The sequence below is a fragment of the Narcine bancroftii genome, chromosome 4, assembly GCF_036971445.1.
Source record: "Narcine bancroftii isolate sNarBan1 chromosome 4, sNarBan1.hap1, whole genome shotgun sequence".
In the NCBI taxonomy this organism is placed as follows: domain Eukaryota; kingdom Metazoa; phylum Chordata; class Chondrichthyes; order Torpediniformes; family Narcinidae; genus Narcine; species Narcine bancroftii.
The window spans coordinates 134,572,645-134,588,356 of record NC_091472.1 but is presented as its reverse complement, the minus strand read 5'-3'; the positions used below and the strand labels follow the sequence as shown (position 1 = coordinate 134,588,356).

The following is a 15,712-nucleotide window of genomic DNA, read 5'->3' as shown; positions in this document are numbered from 1 at the left end:
TGTTAATGAATAAAATGTTCATCCCTGTATATACATATCTTATGAAACAATGATGTTGGATAAGTATCATGGGTATTTTATGACTGCTGCTTTATTAGTACCTTTTTGTGTATTCATACTTTACCTGAGGTTTTCTGAATTACAATTGCATCAAGTTGTACAGCATGGTACCAAGCCACAGAGGATTCTATCGTCTATTAGTATGTAGTGAAATAATTAAGCTGCTAGTACAAAAATTCAATTGTTCTTGAGAATGTATTTTCCCTTGCTCAAAATTTAATTAATTGTTGAGAGCAAAATATGTTGTATATTTTTTAAAAAGCCAGTGATTACAGTACTAGCTTGGGCCAAAATAAACCATCTAATCTATTGTCTGATAATAATACAGGTCGAATACCCCTTATCCGAACTTCCAAAATGCTGCCACAAGTGGGCGCCAGTTTGTTACCAACCATCGTTACCACTTGACCTATATGCATTACTCACTGTGTTTTTTGCCATTCAGCAGAATTTCCATTATTTGGTGCTGCATTTATTTTCTTTTATGAGCAGAGATTGTGTTTTTTTGGGAAGTGCAAAACATTATTCACATTATTAAACACATTAATGCAAAATCTGAAACATTTCTGGTCCCAGGCATATTGGATAAGGGTACTCGACCTGTATGTTGAAAAAAATGTATCCATTCACTAATCCATAGCTTTCATTACCCCTGTTCAAATATTAATTCAATACTATTTTCAATGTATGATGAGAGATATTTTGATTTATAATGTTTAATTTATAATTAAGACCTTGCAAGTACTGACATAGAAGAGTCATAATATTCCTAAGAGTTTCCCTTCTGCTGGGTTTCAGTCATAGAAAATAATTTCAACATCATGCAACTCAAAACAAAGCCAAGTTTATGATTTAAAGTTCTAACCAGCTATTTATTTGGGGGTGGATGATGAAAGGTTGGTCCAGTCATGTGATCATGGGCCAGTGACTGAGAACAGGCTCCAGAAAAGACTAGCCAGCAAAGCATAGCAAGAAAGACACTGCAAAAGCATAGGGCAGAGAATGGAAGTTTTTGTAACTGACTAAATTTAAATGAATTGCTAACCTCCAAATCCTGACCGGTAGGACAAAACCATCATGGCAGGCATGCAATAAAGGAAAAAAAAACATAACTATAAAACACTACAGCTTTTCCCAACTGAAATATAAAGATCTAACCTTGATTAATATACAAATGGCATGTAGGGATATAATGCTGCAAAACATTAACACACACATATGGCAGGCTACACAATGACACTACTATAGAGGGCAGTAAAGAATCTAAGCAGTTAAATTACGTCATTGCAGTGCTAAATTTAATACTTTAAAAAAAAATCACTTCTAAACAAAAATAAATTAGAAATACCACAAGCAGTAAAACTAAAATGTTTACTGTATGTAACCATAAAATTTATGAATGGATTCTTTTGAATATTGCTAATGGGAAATATTTATCATCTTTTTGATTTTATTTCAAATAGTAAAATGAAAAATGTTCAAGGAACTATTTGTTGTATTGCCAGTCGGGATATGTTGATGTGAATGGTCTTTCTAAATTTACAATGGCTTGTTGAATAAATGCTAAAAATTGTAGTATCTGAGGTGCAGTAACACATCTCAACACATTACATGCTGCTGAAGAACCCATGCATTACGTTCTCCCCAACTCCGTCCCCCCCCATTCCCAACAATACTAAAAGATAAGATTTTCAAATATTAAATTAAACTTCTAAAAGCTTGAATGGAGACAATAAAAGGTGAGCAAACAGTAAGCTGTTCGACACTTACCGTGTAATTAGGGTTGCCTGGTTGGATCCTTAGCTCTGCTAAAACCCAGATTCCATTGCTCAGTTTTAAGGATTGATATAACATATCTTGCCCTTCAACATTCCGCTTTGCAACAGTAAATATATTATTGTTAAAGAGCTTATCAGTGATGGCATCTGTAATTTAAGAAAATAATATTTAACTCACAGTCAAATCAAATCAACATAAACCTTTAAGTTTTCACGATCTAGTACTTATGAAGAGGTCTGGATCATCATCATAAAATTAATTATTGAGAACAAATAAGTAAATACACCTCAAACTAGCCGTTTGTTTATGCACAGTTCTTAGGAATCAATTTTATATAGTAAAAATATGACATTTATTTGCTCCCCGGCTTAAGACAGTTGGAGACTGAACACAGAAATTCAAAGTGAAATACAGTTAAACACAATTCATATATTAAATTTATGACTAAAATTTAAATGTTAAATTTAGACATACAGCATGGGAATAGGGCCCTTTTGGCCCACAACCCTGTACACCCAATTTGTACACAACCCTGGTGGGAGAAAACTGGAGCAATCCCACACAGACACAAACTGCTTACAGTTCTCTGTTAAAATATTCTGTTAAATGTTGAAAAAGATAGTGTTGTTTATTTGGATTTATATTTGAAAATCAATAATAAAATGTTTAAAAAATTCTATTAAATTTGACTCTTGATCCATTTCAAATGTTTAACGTTTTATTCTAGTTTTTGATGACACAGAAAACAAAATCATTAATCCCATCAAATGAAGTTTCCAAATTGCCAAGTTAAATGCTCCATAGCCTGATATCTATTTATTTGGCCAGACAGAACAATGTTTACAATCCTTTGTATAAGATTGAGATTGCGGTTGTCATATAAATCTCGCAATCTCTCCCAATCAAACTATAATCTTACTTATTAAATGTTGACAACTTGAAGCTGTAGAAATATTAATACAAGTAAATTTAAAAATTATGATAATTAGGCCTTCATATTCATTGTAACTGTGTCATGTGTTACATCTTTTATTACCAAGTATTATCAAGATACTCGGGACCAATGGCTCTCAACATTCCCTAATCAATATACCACCTATAACAAACCCATCAACCACCAATTTGGATGGGGTGGGGTGTTTAGGCAAGCTCAAGCGCCTACTGAAACTACTGATGGGATTTTTACTTTGTTTTAGTAGGATAATTTTGTGATTTTTTAAAAAAGTCACCAAATTTTCAATATTTAAAAATTTTAATTGTTTATTCCAAGACTAATATTTATTTTTGCTGTGTCGCCACGGAGCACATATACAAACCTGAAGTCCACACATTGAGAAACACTACTCCAGATAGTTCCTAATTAATAAAAAGCCACCTTGAAATAGCATTGATTCAAATGACTAATGTTGAATATTAGATTATTCATTAGGCACAATGAAGGTAATAAGCAGAGAAGGTGTAATGTTTTCTAGACAGAGCCAATAATTAAAAACTAGGCAACAATATTAAATTCAGCATTATTAACATTCAAATGCAGTGAGAATGTAACAGATGAATTTATAATCCAGGCTCGACGGACCGGATGGCCTCCTCCTGCTTCTAGTTATATTCTTACTAAACTCTATTCCAGTTACTGCTTCACAAAGAAACTTTACAATTCGAGGTCAATGGTTTCAAATAAAACCAAATCAAAGTGCTTTGAAGGATGAAAGTAGCACATATAACTGGAGATCAAATGTAAAAGGAGAATGTTTCAGCTTGAAAGAAAATCATGGTGTTGGCACAGGCAATTAACCGAGAGATAGCTGAGGCATGCAGGAACGGAATAGCAATTGTCGTAGGGGACTAACTTCCACGTAGATTGGGAAAATCAAGTTGGTCGAGGTAGTCTGGAGGATGGCTTGAGAATGCATCTGCGATCACTTTCTTGAGCAGCATGTTAAGGAATCAACAAGGGAGAATGCTATTTTAGATTTAGTATTGTGCAATGAGATAAGTAAAATTAGCAATCTAGTAGTTAGGGACCCTCTTGAAAAAAGCAGTCATAGTATTAATTTAATTTCTCATACAGACGAAGGGTGTAATAGCTAGATCTAACAGGGGAGACTATAACAGGATGAGAGAGGAATTGGTCAGTGTGGACTGGGAGCATAGGTTAGTTGGCAGAACAGTTGAGGAACAGTGAAAGACTTTCAAAGAGATTTTCAGTGCCCAACAAAACTATATTCCTGTTTAAAAATAAGGGCAGTAAGAGAGGGAAGATCCAGCCTTGGTTAACTAAGGAAATAAAGGAAAGTATAAAATTCAAAGCTCATGTGTACAGACTAGCCAAGAATAGCGGGAAACTAAAGGATTGGGAAAACTTTAAAAGGCAACAAGGGACAACTAAATGGGAAGAAGGATTTTGAAGGTAAATTAGCACAAAATATTAAAAAAACCAAAAAAAAATTATAAATATGTAAAACAGAAGATGATAGATGGAGTCAACATCGGTCCCTTGGAAGATGAGAAAGGGAAATTGATATTGAGTAACAAGGAAATGGCTGAGGCATTGAACAGATATTTTGTGTCAGTCTTCAATGTGGAAGATACATCCTGGATGCGAAAGGTAGTGAGGGCCTCGATAAAAATAATTGTTACATAAGAGATAATAATTAGCAAACTAATGGGACTGAAGGCAGACAAATCCCCTGGTCCTGATGCCATGCATCCCAGGCGGAAATGGCGGAAGTTATAGTCAATGCGTTAGCAGTTATTTACCAAAATTTTCTGGATAGGTCTGGGCAGTCTGGAAGACAGCAAATGTCAGGCCACTTTTTAAGAAGGGATACAAGCAGAAGACGGGTAACTATTGGCCAATTAGCTTAACGTCTGTAGTTGGGAAAATGCTTGAAGCTGTCATTAAGGATGAAATAGTGGGACATTTAGGACGACGGGGTTCCATAAGGCAAGCATAGCATGATTTCAGAAAGGCCAGGTCTTGTATGACAAACTTGCTGGAGTTTTTCTGAGGATACAATGGATGCGGTAGATTGAGGGGAAGAGGTTGGATTTGCAGAAGGTGTTTGATAATGTGCCACACAAGAGACTTATATCAATAAGATACAGATGAAAGGAGTCAGGGGAACTATATTGGAATAGATTGAGGACTGGTTAACTGACAAAAAGCAGAGTTGGGATAAGTGGGTATTTTTCTGATCGGCAGGCAGTGGCAAGTGGGGTCCTGCAGGGGTCAGTGCGGGCCCACAGCTGTCCACTATTTACACTGATGATGTGGAAGAGGGGACAGAGTGTCGTGTAGCCAAGTTTGCGGATGATACTAAATTGAGCGTAAAAGCAAATTGTACAGAGGATGTGGAAAGGCTACAGAAGGACATGGTTAAGTTAGGTGAGTGGGCAAAGGTCTGGCATATGGAGTACAACATTAGTAAATGCAAGGCCATCACTTTGATAGGAAAAATAGAAGAGCAGATTATTATTTAAATGGTGAAAAACTTCAGCATGCTGTTGTGCAAAAGGCCTTGGGAGGGCTTGTGCATGAATCACAAAAGGTTGGGTTGCAGGTACAACAGGTTATTAAGAAGGCAAATTGAATGTTGTCCTTCCTCGCTAGAGGAATTGAATTCAAGAGCAGGGAGTTGTACATGGTACTGGTGAGGCCGCACCTGGAGTACTGCGTGCAGTTCTGGTCTCCATACTTGAGGAAGGATATACTGGCCTTGGAGGCAATCCAGAGGAGATTCCCCAGGTTGATCCCAGAGATGAGGGGGCTGACCTATGAGGAGAGTCTAAATTGCCTGGGATTATACTCACTGGAATTCAGAAGAATGAGAGGAGATCTTATAGAAACATAAGACAGAGGCAAGAAAATTGTTTTCATTGATAGATGAGCCTCAATATTCAGGGGAGTAGAGACAGAGATGAGTAGTGAATCTGTGGAATTCTCTGCCCAAGGAAGCAGTTGAGGCTACTTCATTAAACATATTTAAGGTTCAGTTAGGTAGATTTTTACATAATAAAAAAAGGAATTAAGGGATAGAGGGAAAAGGCTTGTCGGTGGAGTTGAGTCAATGATCAGATCAGTCATGATCTTATTGAATGGTGGAGCAGGCTCGACGGACCGGATGGCCTCCTCCCTGCTTCTAGTTAAATTCTTACGAAACTCTATTCCAGTTACTGCTTCACAAAGAAACTTTACAAATCGAGGTCAATGGTTTCAAATAAAACCAAATCCAAGTGCTCTGAAGGATGAAAGTAGCACATATAACTGGAAATCAAATGAACTGCAATTTCTGCAGCATAAATAAATCAATTCGGGAAATCAAGATACAAAGGGTTTAAAGCTATACTGACTGAATTCAACCTAAACCTGATGGGACACAGGAATTTCTTTGATTAAACTAAGGAAAGGAACTTAATTACATATCATGTACCTAGGAAGGATAAAAGATATTGCCACATTTCTTTATGCTACTTCCTCACCCTGTTAAACGCCAAAACAGATGTTGCAATACACGTAATTGACTTTAAAAGCTTTTCAGAAATAAAAAGAAACAGAATATTTTAAAATCCTCACAAACGTCTGCAGCCAGTTGTCCAAATTAGAACAGCGGACCCAAACTCCAATCAAGCTACAACCTGACAAATCACAGAATTATACCATCCGTCAATATTACTATGCATGCCCTGACCCACCTGCAGGACAGGTCCACTGAAGTTGGTGGTTTATGGGTAGAAAATAGACAATTATGATCCTCAACATTGACCTCCAGTCCTAAATGAAGCTTCCATGGTATAAGGTCAAACACAAAGAAAAAAAAAATAATCAAAAGATTCCCAACCAGCTGACGATATAAAGGAAGGTGATGAGTTAGCATACAGGAGGGAGACTGAAGATTTGGCTGAATGGTGCACCAACAGCAATCATATATCAATGTCAACAAAACTAAGGAGATGATTGTTGATTTCAGGAAGGAAATCCATTGATCAGTGATCACCATCAGAGGTGGAGAGGGTGAGCTCGGTTATTTGGAATCACTATCTTGGAGGATCTTTCCTGGTCCCAACCAATGGCATCATGAAGAAAGCACGGACGGCAGTGCCTCTACTTCCTCAGGAGTCTGCAGTTTGCCGCAAACCCTGGCCAATTTCTACAGATGCGTGGTGGAAAGTGTGCTGTATCACAATCTGGTTGGGGGACACCAATACAACTGAGCATAAAGCCCTCCAAAAGGTAGCGGACACAGCTCAGGACATCACAGGCAAAATCTCCCCACTATTAAGTACATGTACAGGGAACGCTGTCGTTGGAGGGCAGCAGCAATCATCAAAGACCCACACCATCCAGCAAACACACTGTGCTCACTGCTGTCATCGTGAAAGAGGTAGGGGCGCCACAAGACTCGCACCACCAGGTTCAGGAACAGCTGCTCCCGCTCCACTAACAGAGTCCTCAACAACAAACTCAATCAGGGACTCATTTAAGGACTCTTACATGTGCACTTTTATTGATTTTCTTTTGTTTTCTCTGTCTCGCACAGTTTGTTTGCATTCGTTATCTGTTTACAATTCTTTTATTTGCACTACCAATTCGTGGTAATTCTGCCACGCCCCCAGAACAAAAGGAATCTCAGGGTTTATGAGATGTCATGTATGTAGTCTGACAATCAATCTGAAATCTGCTGTGGGTGATACTGATGGTGTTTAAGGCCCGGCCCGTGATCTAGATGCAGAATCAGCAAGTCCAGGTATGACTTACTGAAGGCCATCTCAGCAGCAGAGAGGCAATTCTGAGGTAAGCTAGAGACAGAGACTGCCAGCTATGACAGGGATTGCAGGCCATTACAAGGCCAAGAGGAATGAGCTGAACACCTCTTATGTTCGCTTTGGAAAGGACAACTCAATGGTACCAATGAGAATCCCTGAACCTGACAACTCTGTGATATCCGTCACTGAGCCCAACATCAAAACATCCTTCAAGAGGGTGAACCCTCACAAGGCGTCAAGCCCTGATAGCGCATCTGACAGGGTACTGAAAGTCTGTGCCCTCTAGCCAAAATGTTCATGGAGATTTTCAATCTCTCATTGATGCAGCTGGAGGTTCCCACCTACTTCAAAAGGGCATCAATCATACTGGGGTCCAAGAAGAGCAATGTGAGCTTCCTTAATGACTCTCACTCAGTAGCACTCACATCTACTGTGGTGAAATGCTTTGAGAAGTTGGTCTTGGCCAGAATTAACTTTTACCCAAGTAAAGATCTGGACCCACTGCAATTTGCCTACCACTACAAACACTCCAATGCAGATGCAATCTCACTGGCTGTCCACTCAGCCCTGGATCACCAAGACAACAGCAACACATACATCAGGCTAATTTTCATTGACTACAGTCAGCTTTCAACACCTCAGTACTGGTCAACAAGCTCTAAAACCTGGACCTCTGCACCCCTCTCTGAAACTGGATTCTTGACTTCCTCATTGAAAGACCACGGTCAGTATTGTTAAGGATTTATTATATTTTATATTATATATAAATATGTTTTTAAAAGAGATAGATTGTGGGGGGTTTACTGTAGGTCACCACAAACAGAGCAACACTTCACATCTCATTTAAAATGCAAGAGCTTGGCTGAAGCCAGTCATGCAGGCACCAGTGGCTTTGCAAAACATAATGGGACTGTTTTGGAAGGAATTTTAAAAAGCAGGTGCAAACAGTCCAGATTCAAAGTGCTGATAAAGATCTTTCAAGGATTGGGTTAGCCCTACAAGAGGTTCTGGTTTTTACAAGCAGAAAGAGAGAGGAATAGACCAAACAGGATTTCTCTCTTAGAGAAAGAGAGAGAGAAAAAAAACTGAGTTCTGCAGTCATGTCAAGCTGGCAGCTTGTTTAAACCCCATTTTGAAGACCGGTTGTGAGTTCTGAGTTCAACCTGTTGAAAAACCCTTGTGGTCGTTACAAGAGGAAATGGCTGGATAGAGTCTTTCACCTGAAATAAGGGAAACAATAGGAATTCCGTGGTCCTGGAAAACCCTGATAGGGCAAATTTCTTTGGCAAGATACTGAAGTACTTATCATGGGAACTCAGTTTGTGTTTGTCCAATGAGCAACAAATCTCTCTCTGAAACCAACAAGAACCTTCCTGAGCGGTAACCATTTACCTTTTCATGAGAGCCTGGTGAAAATTCATAAATGTTAAATTATGTGCACAGTATAAGAATTGCCTGATACCGGTGGACTTGGAGGAATGAGAAGTGAGATTGGACTGAACATATACACATTACATACATGTGCACTTAGAATTAGAAGGGGGTTAAGTTAATGAAAATAAGTTAAAGTTTGATCCTCTTTTTGTGTTTAAAGGTAATTAAAAACAACTTTTGTTTAAGTAACCATTTATCTTGGTGAATATCTATTACTGCTGGGTTTTGGGGTCCTCTGAACTCGTAACAGTATGAATTGGAAATAATGTCTCCTCCTCACTGACAATCCACATAGGCGCTCTTCAAGGATGTGTGCTTAGCCCACTGTTCTACTTGCTCTATGCCCATGACTGTGAGGCCAGGCACAATTCATGCTATCTACAAATTTGCCAATGACACCACGATCATCACCAGAATCAGTGAGCTAGGTCAATTAGTTGAATGGTGTCACAACAGAAAACTTACATTTAATATTAGTAAAATTAAGGAACGGATTGTGAACTTCAGGAGGGGTAAATCAGGAGAACGTGAACCAGTCCTCATCAAGAGGTCAGCTGTGGAAAGGGTTAAGAACTTCAAATTCTTGGGTGTCAACATCTCTGAAGATCTATCCTGGGGCCTCCATGTTGATGGAATCATGAAGGTTCACCAGCAGCTATACTTCATGTAGAGTTTGAGGAGATTAGGTATGTCACCAAAAACTCTTGCAAATTTCTATGTGTACTGTTGAGAGCATTCTGATTGGTTGAATTACTATCTACTATGGAGATGCCAATGCAGAGGACTGGAAAAGACTACAGAGAGTTGTCATGGGCATTTGTCTTCACTTCATCAAGGACATCCACAAGAAGCTGTCTCTTAAGCAGCATCCATCATCAAGGACCCTCACCACCCAGGTAATGCCTTCTTCACACTGCTACCATCAGGAAGGAGGTACAGGAACCTGAAGACAAACACCTAACAGTACAAAAAAATAGCTTATTCCCCAATGCCATCAAATTTCTGAATGGCCAATGAACCAGACACGACCTCACTTTCTCTTCTTTTGCACTAATTTATTTTTTAAAATGTAATTTATAGTAATATTTGCAGCTGTAATACGACCGCAAAAAATCTTGATAGACTGGTAGCTCCACCACTATCAGAGCCAGCTAAGTTTTCCAGGACAGATAGTGAGTGAACTAACACAATGGTTAAACCCCATTGATCTCGTCTTTACCAGTCTACTTGAAGAAGAAACATCTGTTCAGGAGAGCATGAGAAGTGACCACCACAGTCCTTGTTGAAGCTCTCCATTGTGTCATCTGTCACTACAATTATGGTAAAGAAAGAAAGAACTGATCTGGCAGATCAAAACTGATAGTTAATAGGCACAGGGACCATCAACAGCAGGTGAATTTTACAATGTCACAACTTCTAAGCTCATATCCAGCAAATCCCTCATTATACCATTATCAAGCAAGGTAATTAACCTAGTTTAATGAGAAGGATGTTCTGGGAGCAACACTGAGCAGATGTCAAAATAATTAAGCGTCACCTTAGTGAAGCTCCAAAATGTAACAAAGTGTGCACTGAGCAAAATCTGGTTGCAATGGATAGTCAAAAGATTTCTTTTTAAAAATATTTTTTTATTTTTCATGCTGTGAATCATGTGAACCAAAATATGTACAAACGTTTCTCATTAAATTCACAATGACCTTTTCTCCCTTTTCCCCCCCTTTCCCTCCCTCCCCTCTACCCAACCCCACAAAACCCATTAGTATTTAACATATACAATACAATAAAACCATAAAACAATATCTTCACACAAAGGAAAATAATCAAGAAAAATGCGTCGTCTATTTATGTGTCGTTTTGTCTTCTTATCATTTTCATTTTAGGGGATGGAGGTCCTAGACATGCTCTCTCTGATATGTTCCATGTATGGTTCCCAAATTTGTTCAAACATTTTTTTTAATTTTTGAGGAGTAATATATACCCTGTGTAACCAATTATACTGTATCATACGTAACCTTCTGTTTATTGTATTCTTCATAGTTCCAGAACATAACTTTTCCAAGACTTCATTTTTTATCTTTATGTTTAAATCCTTTTCCCACTTCAACTTAGGTTTATAGTTTATTTCATCATTTTCCTCATCTTGCAGCTTAATGTACATGTTCATTATAAATCTTTTAATTATCATTGTGTCTGTAATCACATATTCGAAGTTGCTTCCTTCAGGTAATCTCAAGTTGTTTCGCAATACATCCTTTAAATAAGCTTTCAATTGATGATATGCAAACATTGTACCATGAGTTATTCCATATTCGTACTTCAACTGTTCAAACATTAATAAATTATTTCCCAAAAAACAATTTTATATTCTTTTGATTTCTTTTCTCTCCCATTCTCTAAAGGAAAGGTTATCTATTGTAAAAGGAATTAGTGGATTTTGCGTCAATAATAATTTTGGTATTTGGTAATTCGTTTTTTTTCTTTCTAAGTGGATCTTCTTCCATGTGTTAAGTAAATGATGCAATACTGGTGAGTTTTTATATTGCACCAGATTATCATCCCATTTATAACGTATATGTTCTGGTATCTTCTCGCCTATTTTATCTAGTTCTATTCTCTCCCCCCTTCTCTCTCTCTCCCCCCTTCTCTCTCTCTCTCTCCCCCTTCTCTCTCTCTCTCCCCCTTCTCTCTCTCTCTCCCCCCTTCTCTCTCTCTCTCCCCCCTTCTCTCTCTCTCTCTCCCCCTTAGTCCAGTCTGGTTTTTCCCTTGTCTGGTAAAAAATCTGATAAATATCTTAATTGGGCGGCTTTATAATAATTCCTAAAATTTGGTAACTGCAAACCACCACCTTGATTATATATCTCTGTTAATTTATCTAACACTACCCTTAAGTAGAATTTCCTTATTGTTCTCTTTAGTTCATTAAAAAAAAATTCTGTTAAGGAAATTGGTAATGTTTGAAATAAGTATTGTATACTTGGGAACACCTTCATTTTAATGCAGTTCACCCTCCCTATCAACGTTAACGGCAGTTCTTTCCAATGTTCTAAGTCTTCCTGCAATTTCTTTATTAGTGGCTGATAATTTAGTTTGTACAAGTTGCTTAAATTATTATCTAACCTGATCCCTAGGTATCGGATTGCTTGTGCTTGCCATTTAAATGGTGATTCTTTTTTAAATTCTGTATAATCCGCATTACTCATTGGCATCACTTCACTTTTATTTGCATTGATCTTGTACCACGATATTTCTCCATATTCTTTCAATTTCTTATGTAATTCTTTTATTGATATTTCTGGTTCTGTTAAGTATACTATAATGTCATCTGCAAATAAGCTAATTTTATACTCCTTCTCCTTTATTTTTATCCCTTTTATTTTATTTTCTATTCTTAACAGTTCTGCAAAAGGTTCTATTGCTAAGGCGAACAATGAGGGAGATAGTGGACATCCCTGTCTAGTTGACCTACTTAATTTAAATTGATTTGATACATATCCATTTACTGCTACTTTTGCCAACGGTCCATTATACAATGCTTTAATCCAATTTATATATTTTTCTGGTAGACTGAAGTTCTGTAATACTTTAAATAAGTAGTTCCACTCTACTCTTTCAAAAGCTTTTTCTGCGTCTAAAGCAACAGCCACTGTTGGTTTCTTATTTCCTTGAACTGCATGAATTAGATTAATAAATTTCCGACATTGTCCGGTGTTCATCTTTTCTTAATAAATCCAGTTTGATCTTGTTTTACTATTTTTGGTACACAATCGGCCAATCTGTTTGCTAATAATTTTGCTATTATCTTATAATCTGAGTTAAGTAGAGATATTGGTCTATATGATGCTGGTGTTAATGGATCATTCCCCATCTTTGGTATTATTGTAATTATTGCTATCTTACATGAATCTGGCAAGTTTTGTGTTTCTTCTACTTGGTTCATTACTTCCAGGAGAGGAGGAATTAATAACTCTTTAAATGTTTTATAAAGTTCTATTGGAAATCCAACCTCCCCTGGTGTTTTATTGTTCGGCAGCTTTTTTAATACATCTTGTACTTCCTCTATTTCAAATGGTTTTATTAGTTTATTTTGTTCCTCTTCTTACAATTTCGGCAGTTCAATTTTAGCTAAAAATTCCTCTATTTTGTCATCTTTTCCCTTGTTCTCAGTTTGGTATAATTGTTCATAAAATTCCTTAAAATTTTCATTAATCTCTGTTGGGTTATATGTAATTTGTTTGTCCTTTTTCCTTGATGCTAATACCGTTCCTTTAGCTTGTTCTGTTTTAAGTTGCCAGGCTAATATTTTATGTGTTTTTTCTCCCAGTTCATAATACTTTTGCTTTGTTTTCATTATGTTCTTCTCCACCTTATACATTTGTAATGTTTTGTATTTTATTTTTTTGTCCGCCAATTCTCTCCTTTTCGTTATATCATCCCCTTTTACTAATTCCTTTTCTGTACTTACTATCTCCCTTTCCAACTGCTCTGTTTCCCAATTGTAATCCTTTTTCATCTTAGTCACATAACTTATTATCTGCCCTCTAATGAAGGCTTTCATTGTGGCCCATAGTATAAATTTATCTTTCACTGATCCTGTGTTTATTTCAAAATATGTTTTAATTTGGCATTCAATAAACTCCTTAAATTCCTGCCTTTTAAGTAGCATGGAGTTTAACCTCCATCTATATGTTCTTGGTGGGATGTCCTCCAGTTCTATTGCTAATAATACGGGTGAATGATCTGATAGAAGTCTAGCTTTATACTCAGTTTTCCGAACTCTCCCTTGCATATGGGCTGACAATAAAAACATACCAATCCTAAAGTAAGTTTTGTGCCTACTCGAATAATATGAATATTCCATCTCTCTTGGGTGATGTTTCCTCCATATATCCATAAGTTTCATTTCCTCCATAAATTTGGCTACTTTATTCTTATTACTTGTCTTTTGTCCAGTTTTATCCAACATTGGGTCCAAATTAAGGTTAAAAATCTCCTCCTATCAATATATTTCCGTGTGTGTCTGCAATCTTCAAAAAAATATCCTGCATAAACTTTTGATCCTCTTTGTTAGGCACATATATATTGAGCAAATTCCAATATCTGACATTTTATCATTACATACCTCCCTGCCAGATCTAGTATTTCCTCCTCTATTTTAATTGGTACATTTTTGTTAAATAGTATGGCTACACCTCTAGCTTTTGAATTATAAAATGCTGCCGCTACGTGTCCTACCCAGTCTCTCTTTGATTTATGTTCCGCTTCAGTTAGATGTGTTTCCTGCACAAATGCTATATCTATTTTTTCCTTCTTCAATAAATTTAGTAGCCTCTTCCTTTTGATTTGGTTATGTATTCCATTAATGTTTATATCCATATAGTTCAACATGCCATCTTAAATCTTGCTTATATTTCTTTTCCACTTCTTCGCCACCTCCATCCTCCTTTTCCCCATTTTCATCTCTTAGTTTTCCTTTATTAAACAATGTACGACAACACATTTAAGACATAAAGTACCCCCACAGTTCCCACACCCACTAATACCTTAACCCCAAAAGTTCCCTCCCTCCCTGAGTTGCCCCTTATCCCTTGACAGGCAACCACAACTCCCCTTTTCATTTGGATTGCGATCTTACTCACAGTGTCAACTGATTTTGCAGTGACGGTTCTTCCTTTCCCCCCCCCAGCCCTCCTCAGAAAACACTTCTTAAAAAAAACCATATCTAACAAAGTGCTCTCTTTTTTCCCCCACCCTTACTTCCTTCCTTTCCTTCTATTTTCCCTCTTTAGTTCTTTACATATACATTGTTTTTACATCTTTATATATACTTTATCGCCGTTCTTCATTCTTATTACACCTCTTCATCTGTCCTGCAAACGTTTTGCGAATTCTAGCACTTCCTCTGGATCCGAGAACAGTCGGTTTTGCTCCCCGGTTATAAATATTTTAAGCACAGCTGGATGTCCTAACATGAATTTATAACCTTTTTCCCATAATATTATTTTTGCTGTATTAAACTCCTTCTTCCTCTTTAAGAGTTCAAAACTTAAGTCTGGGTAAAAAAATATTTTTTGACCCTTGTATTCCAATGGTTTATTATCTTCTCTAACTTTATTCCTTGCCCGTTCCAGTATGTTTTCTCTTGTCTTGTTGTATATCTCAAAAATTTTACTAAGATGGATCTTGGGTTTTTGATGTACCTGTGGTTTCGGAGCTAGTGCTCTGTAAGTCCTTTCTATTTCCATTTCTTCCTGTATTTCTGTCGTTCCTAGGACCTTTGGGATCCATCCTTTTATAAATTCCTTCATGTCTGTGCCTTCTTCACCCTCCTTCAGGCCCACCATTTTTATGTTGTTTCGTCTATTATAATTTTCCAACATATCAATTTTCTGAGCTAACAACTCTTGCGTCTCTTTATTTTTTTTTGTCACTTTCTTCCAATTTTTCTCTTGTCATTTACTTCCATTTCTGCAGCCGTTTCCCGCTCTTCCACACTCTCTACTCTTTTCCCTATTTCTGTCATTACCAGTTCTAACCTTTGCATTTTATTTTCTGTTCTTTTCATTTTCCTTTTAATTACATTAAACTCTAATGATAACCATTCTTTTATTGATCTCGTTTGTTCTTCAGAAAAGACTTTAACTATATTCTGTCCATCTGTTTTACCTTCTATTTC

The 15,712-nt window shown here is 37.1% G+C and overlaps 1 protein-coding gene across 6 annotated transcripts in view; it reads right to left on the bottom strand.

The window, feature by feature from the left end:
* Nucleotides 1–15,712, bottom strand: part of ap1b1 (adaptor related protein complex 1 subunit beta 1) — an 85,140-nt gene that overhangs the window by 1,358 nt on the left and 68,070 nt on the right. For all 6 annotated transcript variants that reach the window (XM_069932883.1, XM_069932886.1, XM_069932884.1 and 3 more), the window contains one exon: nt 1,831–1,985. In XM_069932883.1, coding sequence (XP_069788984.1) covers nt 1,831–1,985 — 155 coding nt within the window. The remainder of the gene's footprint in view (nt 1–1,830; nt 1,986–15,712) is intronic.